This window comes from Orcinus orca, chromosome 5 (genome assembly GCF_937001465.1).
Source record: "Orcinus orca chromosome 5, mOrcOrc1.1, whole genome shotgun sequence".
NCBI classification, from domain to species: Eukaryota; Metazoa; Chordata; class Mammalia; order Artiodactyla; family Delphinidae; genus Orcinus; species Orcinus orca.
Genome location: NC_064563.1, coordinates 100,272,594 through 100,290,017, shown reverse-complemented (window position 1 = coordinate 100,290,017; position 17,424 = coordinate 100,272,594). Strand labels below are relative to the sequence as shown.

The following is a 17,424-nucleotide window of genomic DNA, read 5'->3' as shown; positions in this document are numbered from 1 at the left end:
AGGCAAATTAACTGTCATGCTAGGGCTTCAGATACGTGAAAACTTTTTCAGACCAAAGACCTTGGGCTACATCGCAATAGACACCCACTCAATTATTGCACATGGACATAGAACTCTTATTCACATCTTGTACTCTTAAAATATAATACAAATGTGCTGTTATAAATATTTTTTGGGTTTTTTCTAAATATAAGTCCTCTTTGGGAGCATTTTATCTGTGGTATCCATTGAATTTACATTGCTTAGTATTTAGGGGAAAAAAAACTGTTGTGTACTATGTAAAATATCAAGGATGAGCACTATAACTTTACTGCAAGAAGAGTTACCTCTGAATGCTGGTGCATCTATATCACTGATTGGTATGTCATTCAAATACACCACAAATGAATTTCACTCAGAATCCAGCATTGTCCTGATCTCATGCTAGTCACACACCTGGAGTTACTTATTTTATTTCTGCTTTTAGAATTCCATGATTAAACCACAGTTGATGTAAAACTTGGTTAGATCAATAGAAACTATGAATTTACCCATGTAACCATGACTGAAAATAAAACAAAGTTTCTAAGTATTTATGGAATATATATTATATCCTGACTTTAAGGAAAAGAGATCAAAACAAGTGGCAGGACACTTACATCAAGTACTGCAAAGAAAGTAATATGGAAAGGAAGTAAGTACTAATTAGATGATAAAATACTTGCAAATCATTAAAGCAAATCTAACTGAAGATGCAATTGAGAATGGAAAGGGGGGTATATAGGAACACTTTACTTTTCCACTTAGTTTTGCTATGAACCTAAAACTGCTCTTTAAAAAAATAAAGTTTTCTTTAAAAAAAAAAAGATGTGAGCAGTGGTTTGACTCAGATTCACAAGGTATGTCTCTTAACCATAAATATAAATAATACTGAGTTGGATAAAAAACTCCCCAAATATTCTAACAACACTGTCGTAATGCGGTGTGTGAATATTAATTTAATCTGTGTATAGACAGTTACATACATAACCATACCAGCAAGTTTCCCAAAACAGGATTTAAGTGGAGTTATATTCTCAAAGGGCCACTTTGAAATGAAAATGTCCCTTTCCCAGGTAATTATAAACAGGTGTTTCTTCTCATTCTACCTCATTTGAATTCTACAGTGGGCACTGACTATGAGATGCTCCAAGGAAGAAAACTGGGAATCTTAAGCATGAATTTTACTACAGTCCTTGCTTTCTCCAGTAGAGGAACTTAAGAAGCAGCTGCTGTTCTGTGCCAACTTTTTATTTTTTTAATATTTTTTAATTTTATTTTATTATTCTTTATTTTTGGGGCTGCATCAGGTCTTAGTTGCGGCACGCAGGATCTCCATTGAGGCATGCAGGATCTTTTTTTTCGTTGTCAGCACTCAGCCTTCTCTCTAGTTGTGGCGCGTGGGCTCTGTAGTTTGCTGCACACAGGCTCTCTCATTGAGGTGCGGGAGCTCAGTTGTTGTGGCGCACACGGGCTTAGTTGCCCCTCGGCATGTGGGATCTTAGTTCCCTGACCAAGGATTGAACCCACGTCCCTTGCGTTGGAAGGCAGATTCTTTACCACTGGACCACCAGGGAAGTCTGCTGTGCCAACCCTTAAAATAAGGGCTGCTGGTAGTGCCACCATGCTGAAATGGAGAAAGATTTTGATAACAGTGATCTCTTTTCACATACAGAGTTAGTTACTTTCATTCCTATTGTGATTTCCTTGCTATGGACATAGAGTCATTTGAAAACTCGGAAGCTTCAAGATTAAGAGCAATTTCAGATATTAATCTGGAAGTAATGTGTGTAAGGCAGAAAGGAAAACAGGGCCAGCATGGGAGCTAGGAAACCAAGATAATGGTAATACACTACATGCATGAGTTTATAAAATCTTAGAGTAATATGTTAACATTAATTAGCGGTAATGTAATAGAAGTAACAGATCAGAGACATTGCTAAGGAATTCAGTGGTTGAATCAATGATAGAAGAAATGGAAGCATCCAGACGACTAGAGGTCTGGACCTAGGTACCTAGGAGAATGGTAGATGTTAAAGAGGAAAAAAATTGACAAATATATACAGGATAACTTTTAAAGTTTAAGAAAAACCTCCAGCCAGAATTTAGGAAAGCAGATTACGACAGAAAATCCACAGAGGGTTTTCAAGGGGAAATGGGGTCAACATGAGGCCTAATTATATTGGGTACCATTGGTGTGGGAGTTGATAAATCTGCCTCTTTTTTCTGTTTTCACATCTGTTGAAAAGGATGATATGTATCTGAACTTACACAGCCTACAGTTCATGCATGAAGTGGATGCCTGTGAAGTAGAAGACATTGTGCCAAGAACTTCAATGTGATGTCTAGGCTAACTACTAAAATAACAGTTCAAAGAATACATAACTCACAAGCTAACGGGAGGAGGGGAATGGAGTGTTTTAAAAAGGCAGAAAAGTAGGTACTTCCTTGGTGGTCCAGTGGGTAAGACTCCACGCTCCCAATGCAAGTGGGCCCGGGTTCGATCCCTGGTCTGGGAACTAGATCCCACATGCATGCTGCAACTAAGAAGCCTGCATGCCACAACTAAAATCCTGCATGCCACAACTAAGACCTGGCGCAGCCAAAATAAATAAATAAGTACTTTTGTAAAAATAAGTAAAAATAAAACATAAAAAGGCAGAAAAGGAAAAGAAATGTAGAACAGGCAGGACCGAAAACAAAGCAAATTAAAATGGCAGATTTATATGCAAATATGTCAGTAATTATGTCATGTTTTATAACTGGACTAAATATTCCCATGAAAAGACAAAGATTGGTGGCCTGGACCTTTTTTTTATGAAGACAACCATAGGGAATTCCCTGGTGGTCCAGTGGTTAGGACTCCATGCTTCCACTGCAGGTGGCAAGGGTCCTATCCCTGGTCAGGGAGCTAAGATCCTGCATGCTGCATGGAGTGGCCAAAAAAAGAAAAAAGACAACCGGATACTGTTTACAACAGACATACCTTAAGTATGAGGATATGAACAGGTTGACAGCAATAGGATGGTAAAATGTACCACATGAATACCAAAAAAACTGATGTAGCTCTTGTAATTTCAGTCAAAAAAGACTTAAATCCAGGAGCATTACCAGAGGCACTTTACTTTATCCTTTCGTAATGATAAAAGGTTCAACTCACCAGGAAAACAATTCTATACAATATGCAACTAATAATAGCTTCAAGCTGTATAAAGCAAAAATTGCCAGAATTAAAAGCAGAAGAAATAGCAAACACACGTTCATACAGAGATATTAATTAATTTATTTATTTTTGGCTGCTTTAGGTCTTGATTGCTGCACACAGGCTTTCTCTAGTTGCAGCGAGTGGGGGCTACTCTTTATTATGGTGCACGAGCTTCTCATTGCTGTGGCTTCTCTTGTTGCGGAGCACAGGCTCCAGGCGCGTGGGCTTTAGTAGTTGTGGCATGTAGGCTCAGTAGTTGTGGCTTGTGGGCTCTAGAGCGCAGGCTCAGTGATGTGGTACATGGGCTTAGCTGCTCCACGGCATGTGGGATCTTCCCGGACCACGACTCGAACCCGTGTCCCCTGCATTGGCAGGAGGATTCTTAACCACTCTGCCACCAGGGAAGTCCCCATCCATTTACTTTTAATCTAGTTGTATCTCTGAATCTAAAGTGTGTCTCCTGTAGACAGCATACAGTTGGATCATGGTTTTATTTTTTTTTTAATCCTGCCTGACAACCTCTGCCTTTTGATTGGATTGTTCAGTCTATTTGCATTTAATGTTTTATTGATGTAGTTGTATTTTTGTATGCCATTTTACTTTTTTTCCTTTTTTTATATATACATGTATTTATTTATTTATTTACTTATTTTTGGCTGCGTTGGGTCTTCGCTGCTGTATGTGGGCTTTCTCTAGTTGCGGTGAGTGGCGGCTGCTCTTCGTTGCGGTGCACAGGCTTCTCATTGCAGTGTCTTCTCTCGTTGTGGAGCACGGGCTCTAGGCGCGCGGGCTTCAGTAGTTGTGGCTCACGGGCTCAGTAGCTGTGGCTCACAGGCTCTAGAGTGCAGGCTCAGTAGTTGTGGCGCACGGGCTTAGTTGCTCCGCGGCATGTAGGATCTTCCTGGACCAGGGATTGAACCCGTGTCACCTGCATTGGCAGGTGGATTCTTAACCACTACGCCACCAGGGAAGACCCTTACTTTTGTTTTCTATATGTCGGGTTTTTTGTTTGTTTGTTTGTTCCTCTATTCCTTCCTTACTGCTTTCTTTTGTATTGAGTGAATATTTTCCAATGTAGCATTTTAATTTCTTTAATGATTTTTTCTTTTTTGTTTTTAGTGATTGCTCTAGGGTTTACCATATACACTTTAACTTATCAGAATGAGCTTCAGATTTATACTGGCTTAGTTTGTTATATATAGAAACGTTAATCCTATATAGCTCTACTCTGTTCCCTTGTCCCCCTTCCTGTGGTCCTGTTACACTTGTTACATCTATTAATGTTACAACCCCGACAATACATTAATATAATTATTACTTTACCATCCACAGCCACTCCCTTATCCAATACCTTTTTGCTCTTACCTCCTTTGTGTTGTTATTGGCATATATTTTACACATATATTACATTTCTGTATGTTATTGGCTCAGTAATACATTCTACACATTACTTTATACAACTGCTTGTTAAATCAATTAAGGGAATAAAGGAGAATAATTGTGCATACAACCTGCTATAATTTCAGAACTACCAGACTTCCCTGGTGGCGCAGTGGTTAAGAATCTGCCTGCCAGTGCAGGGGACACGGGTTCGACCTCTGGTCCGGGAAGATCCCACATGCTGCAGAGCAGCTAAGCCTGTGCACCGCAACCACTGAGCCTGCTCTCTAGAGCCCACGAGCCACAACTACAAACCCACATGTCACAACTACTGAAGCCCACGCACCTAGAGCCCGCGAGCCACAACTACTGAGCCCGCGTGCCTAGAGCCCGTGTTCTGCAAGAAGAGAAGCCACCACAATGAGAAGCCCACGCACCACAACAAAGACCCAACGCAGCAAAAAATAAATAAATTTATTTTTTAAAATTTCATAACTACCTTTACTGGTGCTCTTTGTTCTTTTATGTGAATCTGAATTACCATCTGAGTTCAGTTGCTTTTGGCCTAAAGAATTTCCTGTAAGTATTTCTTATAAAGTCAGGTCTGTTACAACAAATTCTCTCAGTTTTTGTTTATCTGGTAAAGTAATCTCACTTTGGAAACATAGCTTCTCTGGATGTAAGGTTCTTGGTATACAGTTTATTCCTTTGAGTACTTTGAATAAGTTATCTCACTGCTTCTGTCTTCTGTTGTTCTGCTGAGATGTCATCTGTTATTGGGGTGCCTTTGTAAGTGACAAGTTGTTTTTCTCTTGCTGCTTTTACAGTTTTCTCCTTGTCTTTGACTTTCAGCATTTTTAGTATGATGAGTCTGTTTGTGGATCTTTTTATGTTTATTCTTTTTTTGGGGCTGCGCTGCGCAGCCTGGTGGATTAGTTCCCCAAACAGTGATTGAACCCGAGCCCCCTGCAGTAGAAGTGTGGAGTCCTAACCACTGGACTGCAAGGGAAGTCCCCTCTTTCTGTTTATTCTGATTTGAGTTCATTAAGCTTCCTGGATGTGTAGGTTATTATTTTTCAATAAATGTTGGAAGTTTTCAATTATTATTTCTTCAAAAAAATTTTTTTCTGCTTCTCTCTTCTCTCCTTCTAGTACTCCTATTATGTATATATTAGTACATTTTATTATGTCCCACATTTCTCTGAGGCTCTTCATTTTCTTCATCATTTTTCCTCTCTGTTCTTTGGTTTGCATGATCTCTGTCCATCTATCTTGAAGTTCCTTTCTTTTAGTTATTTTACTTTTCAACTCATTTTATTTGGTTCTTTTTTTCCTTTTTCTTTATTCTCTATTTGAGGTGATATATGTACACCTTCCTTTGCTTGTTTAGTCACTGTTGCTATGGACTGAATGTCTGTGTCTGTGCTACCCCCACCCCAACCCAAATTCATATGTTGAATCCCTAACTCCCAGTGTGCCTGTAGTTGGAGATGGGGCCTCAAAGGAAGTAACTACAGTTAAAGGAGATCATAAGGGTGAGGTCCTGATCAGATAGAATAACTGTCCTAATAAGATGAGATACCAGAATGTTCTCTCTAGAAGAGGTCCTGCGAGCACACAGCAAAATGGCAGCCACCTACAAGCCAAGAGAAGAGGACTCAGAATGAAACCTACCTTGCCAGCACCTTGATTTTGGACTTACCAGTCTCCAGAACTGTGAGAAATAAATTTCTGTTGTTTAAGCCACCAGCCTGTGGTATTTTGTTATGACAGCCCAAACAGACTAAGACAGTGGCTTTCTTTAGTTCTGTTTCTTTAAATCTGTCAGGTGGTTACTCTCACAGGCAGTTTCTGTTGCCTACTTTTCCCCCAGTGTATGGGGAATATTTTCCTGCTTCTTTGCATACTTTGTAATTTTTTGTTGGAAACTAGACGTTTTAGATAACATATTGTAGAAAGTCGGGGTACTGATCCCATGCCCCTCTCCCTTCCCAAGGCTTGGTTATTGTTTTTTGCTTGTTTGTTTGTTTAGTGAATAGCTGGATTATTTTAGTGGTCTATTTTCCCTCCACTAGTCTAAGCCTCTGATTTTTCTCAGTACGCCAAGTCACCTTGGGATGACAGTTACTTTAGTACTGTTCTCTTCCTCTGTTTCCATGATCACATGAGCTGTTAAACTCCATTAATTGCTGGCTAATTGCTCATTTGTTTTGAATAATACCCTGGGATTGGATTATTAGAGAAATAATTTGGTGTTCAAACAAGCTAATCCAGTCAAACTCTGGTTCCTTTGCAATAATAATTTCCTTTTATAAATATTTTATTTATTTATTGGCTGGGTCGAGTCTTATTTGCGGCACGAGGGCTCTTCATTGCAGTGTGTAGGATTCTCTCTAGTGTGGTGCGTGGGCTCTCTAGATGTGGCCCATGGGCTCAGTAGTTGCAGTGCATGGGCTTAGCTGCCCTGCATCCTGTGGGATCTTAGTTCCCCGACCAGGGATCAAACATGCGTCCCCTGTGTTGCAAGACAGATTCTTACCCATTGGACCACCAGGGAAGTCCCTGCAATAATAATTTCTGAGGTCAGTGTTTGATATTCATTCTGATTCCAAGAGGGTTCCCCTCAGCTGTCTTTTTCCCTAGTTCTCTCCTACAAACCAGCAGGCCTACAGTTTATCCTATATCTTGAGTCTCCTCTCAATTGCTTCAATAGGCCTCAATATCCTCAGACTCAGTTGCAAATGCAGTCAGCCCTTTGAGAAGAGATTAGGAGCTTTCGACAGTCTGCTTCTACTTCCAGGCAAAGTCTCTGCCAGGATTCTGGAACTGGAGGTGAAGACCATGGCAAGTTTCTGAGTGACACCCCTTCTCTGCAAGCTGAGTTCTTGGCCAAGAGGTGGCTGCAGCCTGAGGTCTTCTCGGCCTTCCTCTCCTGTCACGGAACCGCCAGTTCATGAACAGAGACAAGGGCGGGCAGGGCCTCTGTCTTCTCAGCTCACTTGGCCCAACGTAGAACCTCTGTTCCACAGGTGGGGTCTGGGTTGAAGAAGGAACCCCCAGAGGTTCCTTCCTGGTTGAGAAGGAACCTCTCAACCACACTTGCTCACGCCTTATCTCAGCAACAGGTAGCTGGGAAAAGGATGAGAAAAACTGACGGCCTGGACTTCCTGGGAGGACCACCCTGCAACCGGGAGCTGATGGGAGAGGGAGCCTGATATTCTAGGATGCAGCAGTCTGGCGTGGCGTTGCCACCTTACTGAGCTGAGACAGGGAAGGGAAGGAGTGGTCTTTGTTCAAATACCACAGGCGCAGGGCTTCCCTGGTGGTGCAGTGGTTAAGAGTCCATGCTCCCAATGCAGGGGGATCGGGTTCGATCCCTGGTCAGGGAACTAGCTCTCACATGCATGCCACAACTAAGGAGCCCATCTGCTGCAACCAGGACCCGGTGCAACCAAATATAAATAAATATTAAAAAACCCACCACAGACACTTTTTAAAAAATTTATTTTATTGAAGTATAGTTGATTTACAATGCTGTATTCATCTCTATTGCACAGCAAAGTGATTCAGTTTTACATACATATATACATTCTTTTTCATGTTCTTTTCCATTCTGGTTTATTACAAGATATTGAATATAGTTCCCTGTGCTATACAGTAGGACCTTGTTGTTTATCCATCCTATATATACTATCCCTAACTACCACTCTCCCTCCTCCACCTCTCCTCCCTCTTGACAACCACAAGTCTGTTCTCTATGTCTGTGAGTCTTTTTCTGTTTCATAGATAAGTTCATTTGTGTCATATTTTAATTCCACATATAAGTGATATCATCTGCAAATACCACAGACTCTTGCCTTTCTTAATGAATTCTCATAGATTCTTCTTGAACAGATGTTCCTCATTTGCTGTTTGCCCTTAGGACTATTTACAGACCCCTTAAATGGTTGTTTTTGTTTTCACAATTTTACAGTTTCGTTGGGAAACATATCAGCAGAGTACCTCATCTGTTGTACCAGAAGTCAATCCTCCAACTCATTTAAAACATAATTTTATCTTGAAACAATCTCAAGCTTACAGAAAAATTACAAGTAGAATAATTTTTGAGACATTTGAGAGTAACTTATCAACCTGACGCCACATCACATCTGAATTAAGTATTCTTATAAATAGGCACATTCTTTTACATAACTGCATACAGCCAGGAAATTAACATTGATAGGATACCACCATCTAATCTTTTTACCGCTTTCAAGTTTCACCAATTGCCTTACAGCAAAATAATCTGGTTCAGAATCATGTACTGCATTGTTGTCATGTCTGGTTAGTCACCTCTAGTCTGGTACAGTTCTTCAGTCTTTGTGTGTGTGGGTGTGTGTGTGACCTTGACACTTTTGAATATCACAGGCCAGTTACTTGGTAGAATATCCCTCAATTTGGGATTGTCTAATGCTTCCTCATGATTAAAGTTATGCATTTTTGACAGAAATATCACATGATGTTATATTCTTCTAATTGCATTCTATATAACTGGTACACAATTTTGATTTATCCTATTACTGACCATGATCACTTTGATTACTTGATTAAGGTGTCTGTCAGACTTCTCCATGAAGTTTCTCTTTCCTCCTTTGTAATACTTTTTTATAAGCTAATGTATTTTATTTAGACCTCCAAATAGCTTTTTTTAAAGAATTATTGAGGTATAATTTACATAAAACTCACCCATTTTAAGTGTACATTTCTTTTTTTTTTTCACAACTCACACACACACACTGTATTTTATTTTTACAAGAGATAAACTGACACCAAGCATTGTAAATGGATGACCACAACAAAAGCAACAATGATTGCAATTACCAAACACGAAACACACTCACACTATGTCATAATATTGACATTCAGTCCAGGAATCCTCCACTGTAACAGTTCCCTCTCCTTTGTAATATTAATAAGTATTTTGTGGGGGAAACTATGGAAATGTCCTGCTCTTCAACTTTACAATTTATTCCTTTTAAAAAAATATTTATTTATTTGGTTGCGCTGGATCTTAGTTGCAGCAGGCGGGCTCCTTAGTTGTAGCATGCAAACTCTTGGTTGCGGCAGGTATGCGGGACCTACTTCTGTGACCAGGGATCGAACCCGGGTCCCCTGCATTGGGAGCAGAGTCTTATCCACTGCGCCACCAGGGAAGTCCCTCAATTTATTCTTTCATTTATTTGTATTACTGTTTGTGAAGAAAAGACTAATACAGCAGGTCTGAGCCTGCTACCTTAGAGTCCTGCTAGGAGGACTGTTAAGGCCAAAGTTTGACCTTTGGCTGGCAATTGGAAACTTGACTGGTAAACAGTTCCCTACACTGATACAAAACCTTTCTTAAAAAGTGTGGCTCTCTGTGCTTAAACTCCTTATGCAAACAATGTGGTTTATGCTGAACAACTGCTTTCCTTCCCGGAGTCTGGAGTTTTGGAATGTGCTATGCAGAGGGTGCCTATGTGACCAGCACCAGTAAAAACTTTGGGTTCTGAATCTCTAATGAGCCTGCTGATAGATAACACTCCACACGTGTGTTGTCACAACTCATTGCTGGAGGAATTAAGCATGGCTCCACTGGGGTTCTTGGAAACTTACGCTTGTTTCCTCTGGACTTTGCCTTTTCCCTTCACTGATTTTGTCTTATATCCATTCTCAGTAATAAATCATAGCCATGAGTGTGTGTATTTGCTGGTTCCTGTGAGTGCTTTTAGTGAATCACTGAACCTGGGGATGGTTTTAAGGACTCCTGATAGTGGACTTATGATTTCCTATTTTCTTTGATGGTGTATAATCTGTTACTCTCATTATTATTATGCTCACTCAATTTGCCATGATTTGGCCAGTAGAAGTCCCTTCGAGGACTTCTGTGCCCTGTTGACATGTCCCCATCATTCTCTGAGCATCTAACTTGCTTTCTGACAGAAGATTTTCCAGACTTATTTTGTACTTTTCCTGACCCAGCCCTGAAATTAGCCATTTCCCCAAGAAGCCCTAGTTTGTTCTATTGGGGAATGGCTTTTAGAAACCAATACTTAGTACTAGGTGTAATCATTTCTGGTGGGTATCACTGCTCCCAGGCCATCTCAATAAACAACTAGAGAATACATGCGTGTATACACAAACACTTATATACATATACACACATTTACATAGCATTTGTGTCTGACAACTACCAGTTTAACCAATACTTCACATTTCATCATCTCCTTTTCTACCTTTGCGACGCCCTTCTCCGACAGCAAAAATGCTGGTTTTCAATATCCTTAGTGTTTACGTATTTCATCCTCTCTATATAACCAATCTCCCATTGCCCAGGTTGCCTTAACCTCCCACATGGACATCACCCCCTCTAACCCCACTTGCTCTCTGACACTCCGATTCAGACCAATCCTCTACGTGGATGGAATGTTTCAGCACCAATTCTCTGACAGCTGGGTGTCCTACAATTCAATTCTGACATTACTACCCAGAGTTAGCACATACCCCATGAGTTAAGGCCTCAATTCCACAAGACTGCACCCACGTCAGATGCTAACAGCAGGTCTTGGATATCCCCAAACCACCCGCAATTCTGCCTGGCCAACTATAAATTTAGGGGCTTCTATGGAGCCCCCCCCTTTGATAATTCACTAGAACAACTCACAGAGCTCACTTAAAGCACTAAAGTTACAATTACAATTTTATTATAAAGGATACAACTCAGGGATAGCTAAGTGGAAGAGACCCATAGGGCAACGTCTGGGAGGGAGGCGCGCTGGAGCTTCTGTTCCTGTGGAGTTCGAGTGTGCCACCCACCCAGTACATCAATATGCTCACCAACCAGGAAGCTCTCTGAGCCTCTTCAAGTTTTTGTTGAAGTTGCATTATATACAGTGCATAATTGGTTAAATTAATGAATTAATGGCCATGGTGAGTGAACTCAGTCTTCAGCTTCTCTCCCCTCCCTTGGAGGTCAGGGGGTGAGGCAGAAAGTTTCAACCCTCTAATCACATGGTTGTTTTTTTTCTGGCAATAAGCCCCCATTGTGAAGCCATCTAGCCCACCATGTGAATCTCAGATTTTCACTGAGACTGGAAAAAGACAAAGATGGCAAACACAACAGCTATTTAATATTGTACTAGAAGTCCTTGCAGAGTGCTAAGTAATAAGACCAACAGTACTTGGCAAGCATGTGAAGCAACCAGCACTGCTGAGTGTAAAATGGCACAGTTTCTTCGGAAAATATTTCGATATTATCTGCTTAAGTTGAACATCCACAAATCCAAATGGCTCAAATTCCACTCTTAGTTATGTACGCAACAGAAATGCATGTTCATATATATACCAAGAGGATAAAAATGGGCCTTGCAGCATTCTTCATAACCCCAAACTGAAAATAACCCAAACATCTAACAGTGGTAGAAGGTAAAGTTGTGGTATATTCACAGAAAGTAATGTTTTTTGTAGAGCACACAGAACACAGTAAGAATTCAAATGAGCACAGTAAATCCAATCAACAAGGAAAGAATGGAAAAGAGAAGCAGGAATAAGCACGTATGAAGAACTAAGTGGAAATGCTAGTATAAGAAATATAAATTTTAAAATGAATTCAATAGATAATTCAATTAAAAAAACAGTTAAAGATGAAGTTGAGCAACTCCCATAAGGTTATCAGGAATGGAGAAAAAGGAGAGAATGAGACAGGTATTGAGGGTAGAAATAAAACCTTCTCTTAGAAATAAATAAGTAACCAGAGGAGAAAAATATTTAAAGAAACAACACTATTTGTTTTCCAGGATTTGGAAAAGACTAAAATACCTATAAATCTCTGCTAAAACAAACTCCTTTGAAATCATAGTGGGACCTCCCTGGTGGTCCAGTGGTTAAGACTCCACGCTCCCAATGCAGGGGCCTGGGTTCAATCCCTGGTCAGGGAACTAGATCCTGCATGCATGCTGCAACTAAGAGCCCGCAGGCCGCAACCAAGACCTGGCGCAGCCAAATAAATAAAAACTAAAAAAACAAAAGAAAATCGTAGTACTAAGACTTTAAGAAACGAAATGTCCTAGGGTCCCCAAATCAGAGGAAACTGAGTTGAAACTGTAGTAGCCTTGTGATAGATGGGACTGCCAGTTTCAAAGGCGCTGGCTTTTGAAAGCCCAAAGGTGACAAGAGATCAGGATTTAGGTCCACAGAGATCAGAACTAAGAATTCCACACAAAGCTGGGTTGGAACCACTGAAGAGCTACACCTTCAGTGAAAGAAGCAGCCAGAAAAAAACTCCATTCACCAACCCAGGCAAAGATATTTGTCTGTCCCAGACTGGGCACGAGGTGGGCAAACAGCCTCCCTTTAAGATTTAGAACAATGACCTTGTTCTCACACTGGTCTAAAGTTCAAATTTACAGTTGCTGGTCTAGGAAACCAGAGTTTGAGAAATTAATATGAAAATAGTGCCTAGCCATTGATACTCTTGGAACAATCTAACAAAAGCAAACATAAAACTGATCTGGGAGGACCCTTTTTCAACGTAGGCAGGTGGCACAGGATTCCAAAGACAAGGCCCTACTGGAGATGCGCTTATACTCTAACATTTATAAAACTCTGGAGAAATCCAATAAACAGCAGTATTCAACTTCGAAACTTCTGATAATAGACTATAAGACTGGTATATTTAAAATAATTAAACAAGTTATCTTTGCATCTTTGCTCTAAGCCTTTACAAACTATAACTATACATTTATAAGATCAGGGGAGACAAAGACTTTTTTTGTTCATTTTCCAAACAGATGTAAAACCCCTGTTTAGGAACCTCCATGAAGATTATAGGTTTAAATTTCCTGATTCAATTATGAGTGGGAAGCCTCATGCAGTTTATATCAAAGCTATTTTTTTAAAAAAGACAAGACACTGAAGGTCTGGATTAACTCTAAATTTATCAGTTTAGGTAACCTTGTGAAATTATGTAAACAGCCAATGGCTTTTAATAAAACAGCAGTAACAAGCAGATTTAATCAGGAAGGAAGTCATCTGACAACAAATAATCAACGTGTGCTTCTAAAAATGAATTATTATAAACTAAATAGAGAATTTTCCCCATGGAAATATAAAACTGAATTTTTGGAACCTTAACACGTATTTCTACACGTAATTTATGTAATTCTCTAAACACATTTAAATTATCCAAAGATGGCGGTTAATTGTACTACTTTTAATTTTGTGGTAAGATTAAGTGTAATAAGTCTTAATAGTATTATGTGTTCTGTCAATGGTTATTTTTTAATGTGTTCAATTCTCCTCCCCTTTAAAAATGGATTAACTCGGACTTCCCTGGTGGCGCAGTGGTTGAGAGTCCGTCTGCCGATGCAGGGGACACGGGTTCGTGCCCCGGTCCGGGAAGATCCCACATGCCACAGAGCAGCTGGGCCCGTGAGCCATGGCCGCTGAGCCTGCGCGTCCGGCGCCTGTGCTCCACAACGGGAGAGGCCACAACAGTGAGAGGCCCACTTACCGCAAAACAAACAAACAAACAAACGGATTAACTCAATAACATATCAAATAACAGCAACTGATTTATGAGCTGAAAATAGTGACAAACTCAACTCCAAAGCTTATGCCTTAAACAAGATTCAACATCTTTTATTTACATATTTATGACATACATTAATGGGTCTTATACAATTAACTAAATCTAATAACAATGGTGACAAGGGAACATAAAGACACAATTCCAAATTTTTGTCAGGTTGAAATACATTTTCACTAACTGAAAGATATGATAAACAAGCAGCCATTATAAAGTTACAGACTGTATGTTAATCCACTTAAAATTGAAAGTCAGCCACACAGCTATCAAAACAATGGGAAATTTGCAAATGCAAATATTACATATACAGGTACAATGCATGCATGGCATCACATTTATTCTTCATCTTTTAAGCCACTTTTAAAGTAAACTGGAATACGCATCTTAATAATATATGTACATCAAGGCACATTCTTTTCTTGTGCTTTAGGAATGACTTACATGTGATCTGCTTGTATCTTAATTTTACAACTTATATTAGCTTCTAATACTTAGAAGTTTAATTTTAACAATTACAGCTTGAGTGGTAGTTTCCCAGGAGAGAAATGTGGCATCTCCCCGTGGCTATTTTGAAAAACGAGAAAACTGGATAGCTTAAAGAGGTGGGAATTTAAAAATCAAACACACAAATTAATTTAACTTTCAGGCAACTTTTAAAAAGAATTTAATTTTAACAATTTGGTGGGCCATAATCAATTTCTTTAAGTAGTATACTGTAATGAGGGCTGAAGAATTTTCAATATTCTGAAATTACTTAACAATTACATGGTATCCACAGGACCGCTGTAGATGTCTATATTGCTATCCTACTTCTAAACTGCAGTTCTTCAACAAAATTGAACAATTAAACATGATACAAAAGCTGCAAACACACCAAACCTAGTTTTAACTTTTTTCCCATTTATCATCTTATGTAATCAAGGAGAAATTTCCCATCAACAGCTTAATAACAATGTTCTTTGCTCATGGTCAATTTACTTGCCTTGAAGGATAGTAGAGTAAGGCTTTAATAGGCATTTCATGCATTTTAATGGCATTTAAAAAAATCAGCTATTCATTTAGGGGTTCCCCATATAGATTAAGTACACTGTGCAAACTTGATTACAACATGTAACTCATTAAGTGCTTTAAAATAAAGAATCCCTGACTTTATAAGGGGTTAAAATAAATAGTAAGTCAAGAATCACAGATCTGAAGCATTTAAAAAAATGTAATATACTTATGCATCGCACTAAAACGTTTTATATTAGAATTTTTAAACCATAAACAAGGCAAATGAAATCACAGAACCTCTATATTTTGAGAATAAAAGAGAAGAAAAGCCAATTAGTACAGCCTTTTAAACTCAAAGTATATAATAATGTCAAAATGCAAATGAAACTGTACGGTTTTTAATTTATTTAGTACAGTTCTTTATAAACATTAATTCATAAAAAGTATACCATGATAATCCACTGCCATCAAACAGATTTGTTTTCAATTTCTTTACAGTAAATGGACTTTTCTACAGAACCCATTAGCCAGACAAACCGTTTAGAAATGTTAAAACACCACCAAAACAGCCCAGAGCCTTGATGTACAAACTCTAGGCAGACAGCCACATAGTACTGTAAACAAATGTTCTGTGAGTTCAGTTTATGTGAGATGTCCCTTCTGTTCATCTCGATTACTACATTCACTCTGTTTCTGAAATATGGGCCACCTCTACTTCAACAGTTTGAATAGCTTCTGCAACTTCAGACAGCTTCTGTCCTTGCTGTTGTGCTAACACATAGTTAACCACTTGCATAATACTTTGGTCAGAAAGTGTAGATACTGACGGACATTCTTCAGTAGCTGCAACAGCTTCGAGAGCTTCCATAGTTTCTCCTGTCACTACCACAGTTTCAAGTTCTTGAGGACCGCTGTTTTCTTGTTCCTGCATATCTGCTGTTAAGATGCTAACAGCATGCTCCACTTGAGTTCCTTGGTTATGAAACTGAAGGGTATCTTTTTCCAGCATAATTTTGCAAGGCACATAATCTCTGTGGAATTTAGTCATATGTTTACGGAGTGTTCGAGCATCTATGTAGGCTTCACTACATACCGGACAGACATAGGGCCGTTCACCTGTATGTGTTCTGACGTGGCGTTTTAGAGATCGGGCATCAGCCCAAGCTACTCCACATGTTAAGCACTCAAATGGCTTAACTCCTATTAAAAAAGAAACAAGAGAGGTGTATGTGTGGTGAGGTCCAAGTACCAAAATATATTACAGCTGCCTGATAAATAATGCTTTTCTTTTAAGTACAGTAGCCCATAAACGTTTCTATCTTGACTATGGCAGTCTTTTATTTAGAACCAAATGGTTTCTCTTAGAATAAAGCAGATTCTGGATATAATCTCTCTAAAGATGTTCCTATTGATAGAAGTTACTGAGAGACAATCCTGAGGTTCTGTGAATAGTCTCTTTTAGCCTTCACAGCAATCCTATAATCCTAGGATAAAAAACCAGAAACTTCAAGTAGTCCATTCCAGCATAAAAATATTGATATAGAGTATTAAGCTCACTAAAACAGGAACCTATCTATCTACACAACAATTAGGTAGTCAGGTTCAGGATCACCTCTATCACTTGAATAAATCTTCCACAACATGGGATTAATCTCTTATTAAGGAAAGCGAGATAATAGGCAAGAGGAATGGTAAAAGGAGAATCACTACTGGACTGGCTTTTATTCTACTGAAAGTTATATATATATATATATAAAACTATATGAACTATAGTTACCTCCATGGTTGTTCATGTGTCTCCTATACTCTCTCAGCTGAGTGAATTTTCTTCCACATTGTTCACACACCCGTTCCAGGTTTTGCTTTGCTCTTCCTTTTTTTCCATGGGTAGCTTTCTTTACATGCCTTCTGAACAATGCCTTTTCATAAAATTCTTTGCCACATATATTACACCTAAAATAAAGGAAAACCCCAAGTTATTTTTTCCAAAGCACCAGAATCCATAATAATTAATCCAAGTACATTTATATCTCAAGTTTAGATCCTCCTCAGATTTACCCACCTGTAAGGCTCAGTGACAGAGTGAGACTTCACATGGGAATACCAATCTTTCTTCCAACTATAGCACTTATCACAAAATTGGCACTGGAATGGCTTCACACCAAGATGTTTGTTCATGTGCTGGCGAAGATCTCTAGCTTCAAAGAAACTTTTCTCACATCTGCAA

General features: G+C 39.2%; 1 protein-coding gene across 3 annotated transcripts in view; it reads right to left on the bottom strand.

The window, feature by feature from the left end:
- Positions 1 to 14,229: 14,229 nt before the first annotated feature.
- The window catches only part of ZBTB11 (zinc finger and BTB domain containing 11), a 38,134-nt gene continuing 34,939 nt past the window's right edge, over positions 14,230 to 17,424 (bottom strand). For all 3 annotated transcript variants that reach the window (XM_004272595.3, XM_033433270.2, XM_033433269.2), the window contains exons 9-11: positions 17,260 to 17,418; positions 16,975 to 17,150; positions 14,230 to 16,397 (exon numbers count right to left, since the gene is read on the bottom strand). In XM_004272595.3, coding sequence (XP_004272643.1) covers positions 15,880 to 16,397; positions 16,975 to 17,150; positions 17,260 to 17,418 — 853 coding nt within the window. In that variant the 3' untranslated portion in view covers positions 14,230 to 15,879. The remainder of the gene's footprint in view (positions 16,398 to 16,974; positions 17,151 to 17,259; positions 17,419 to 17,424) is intronic.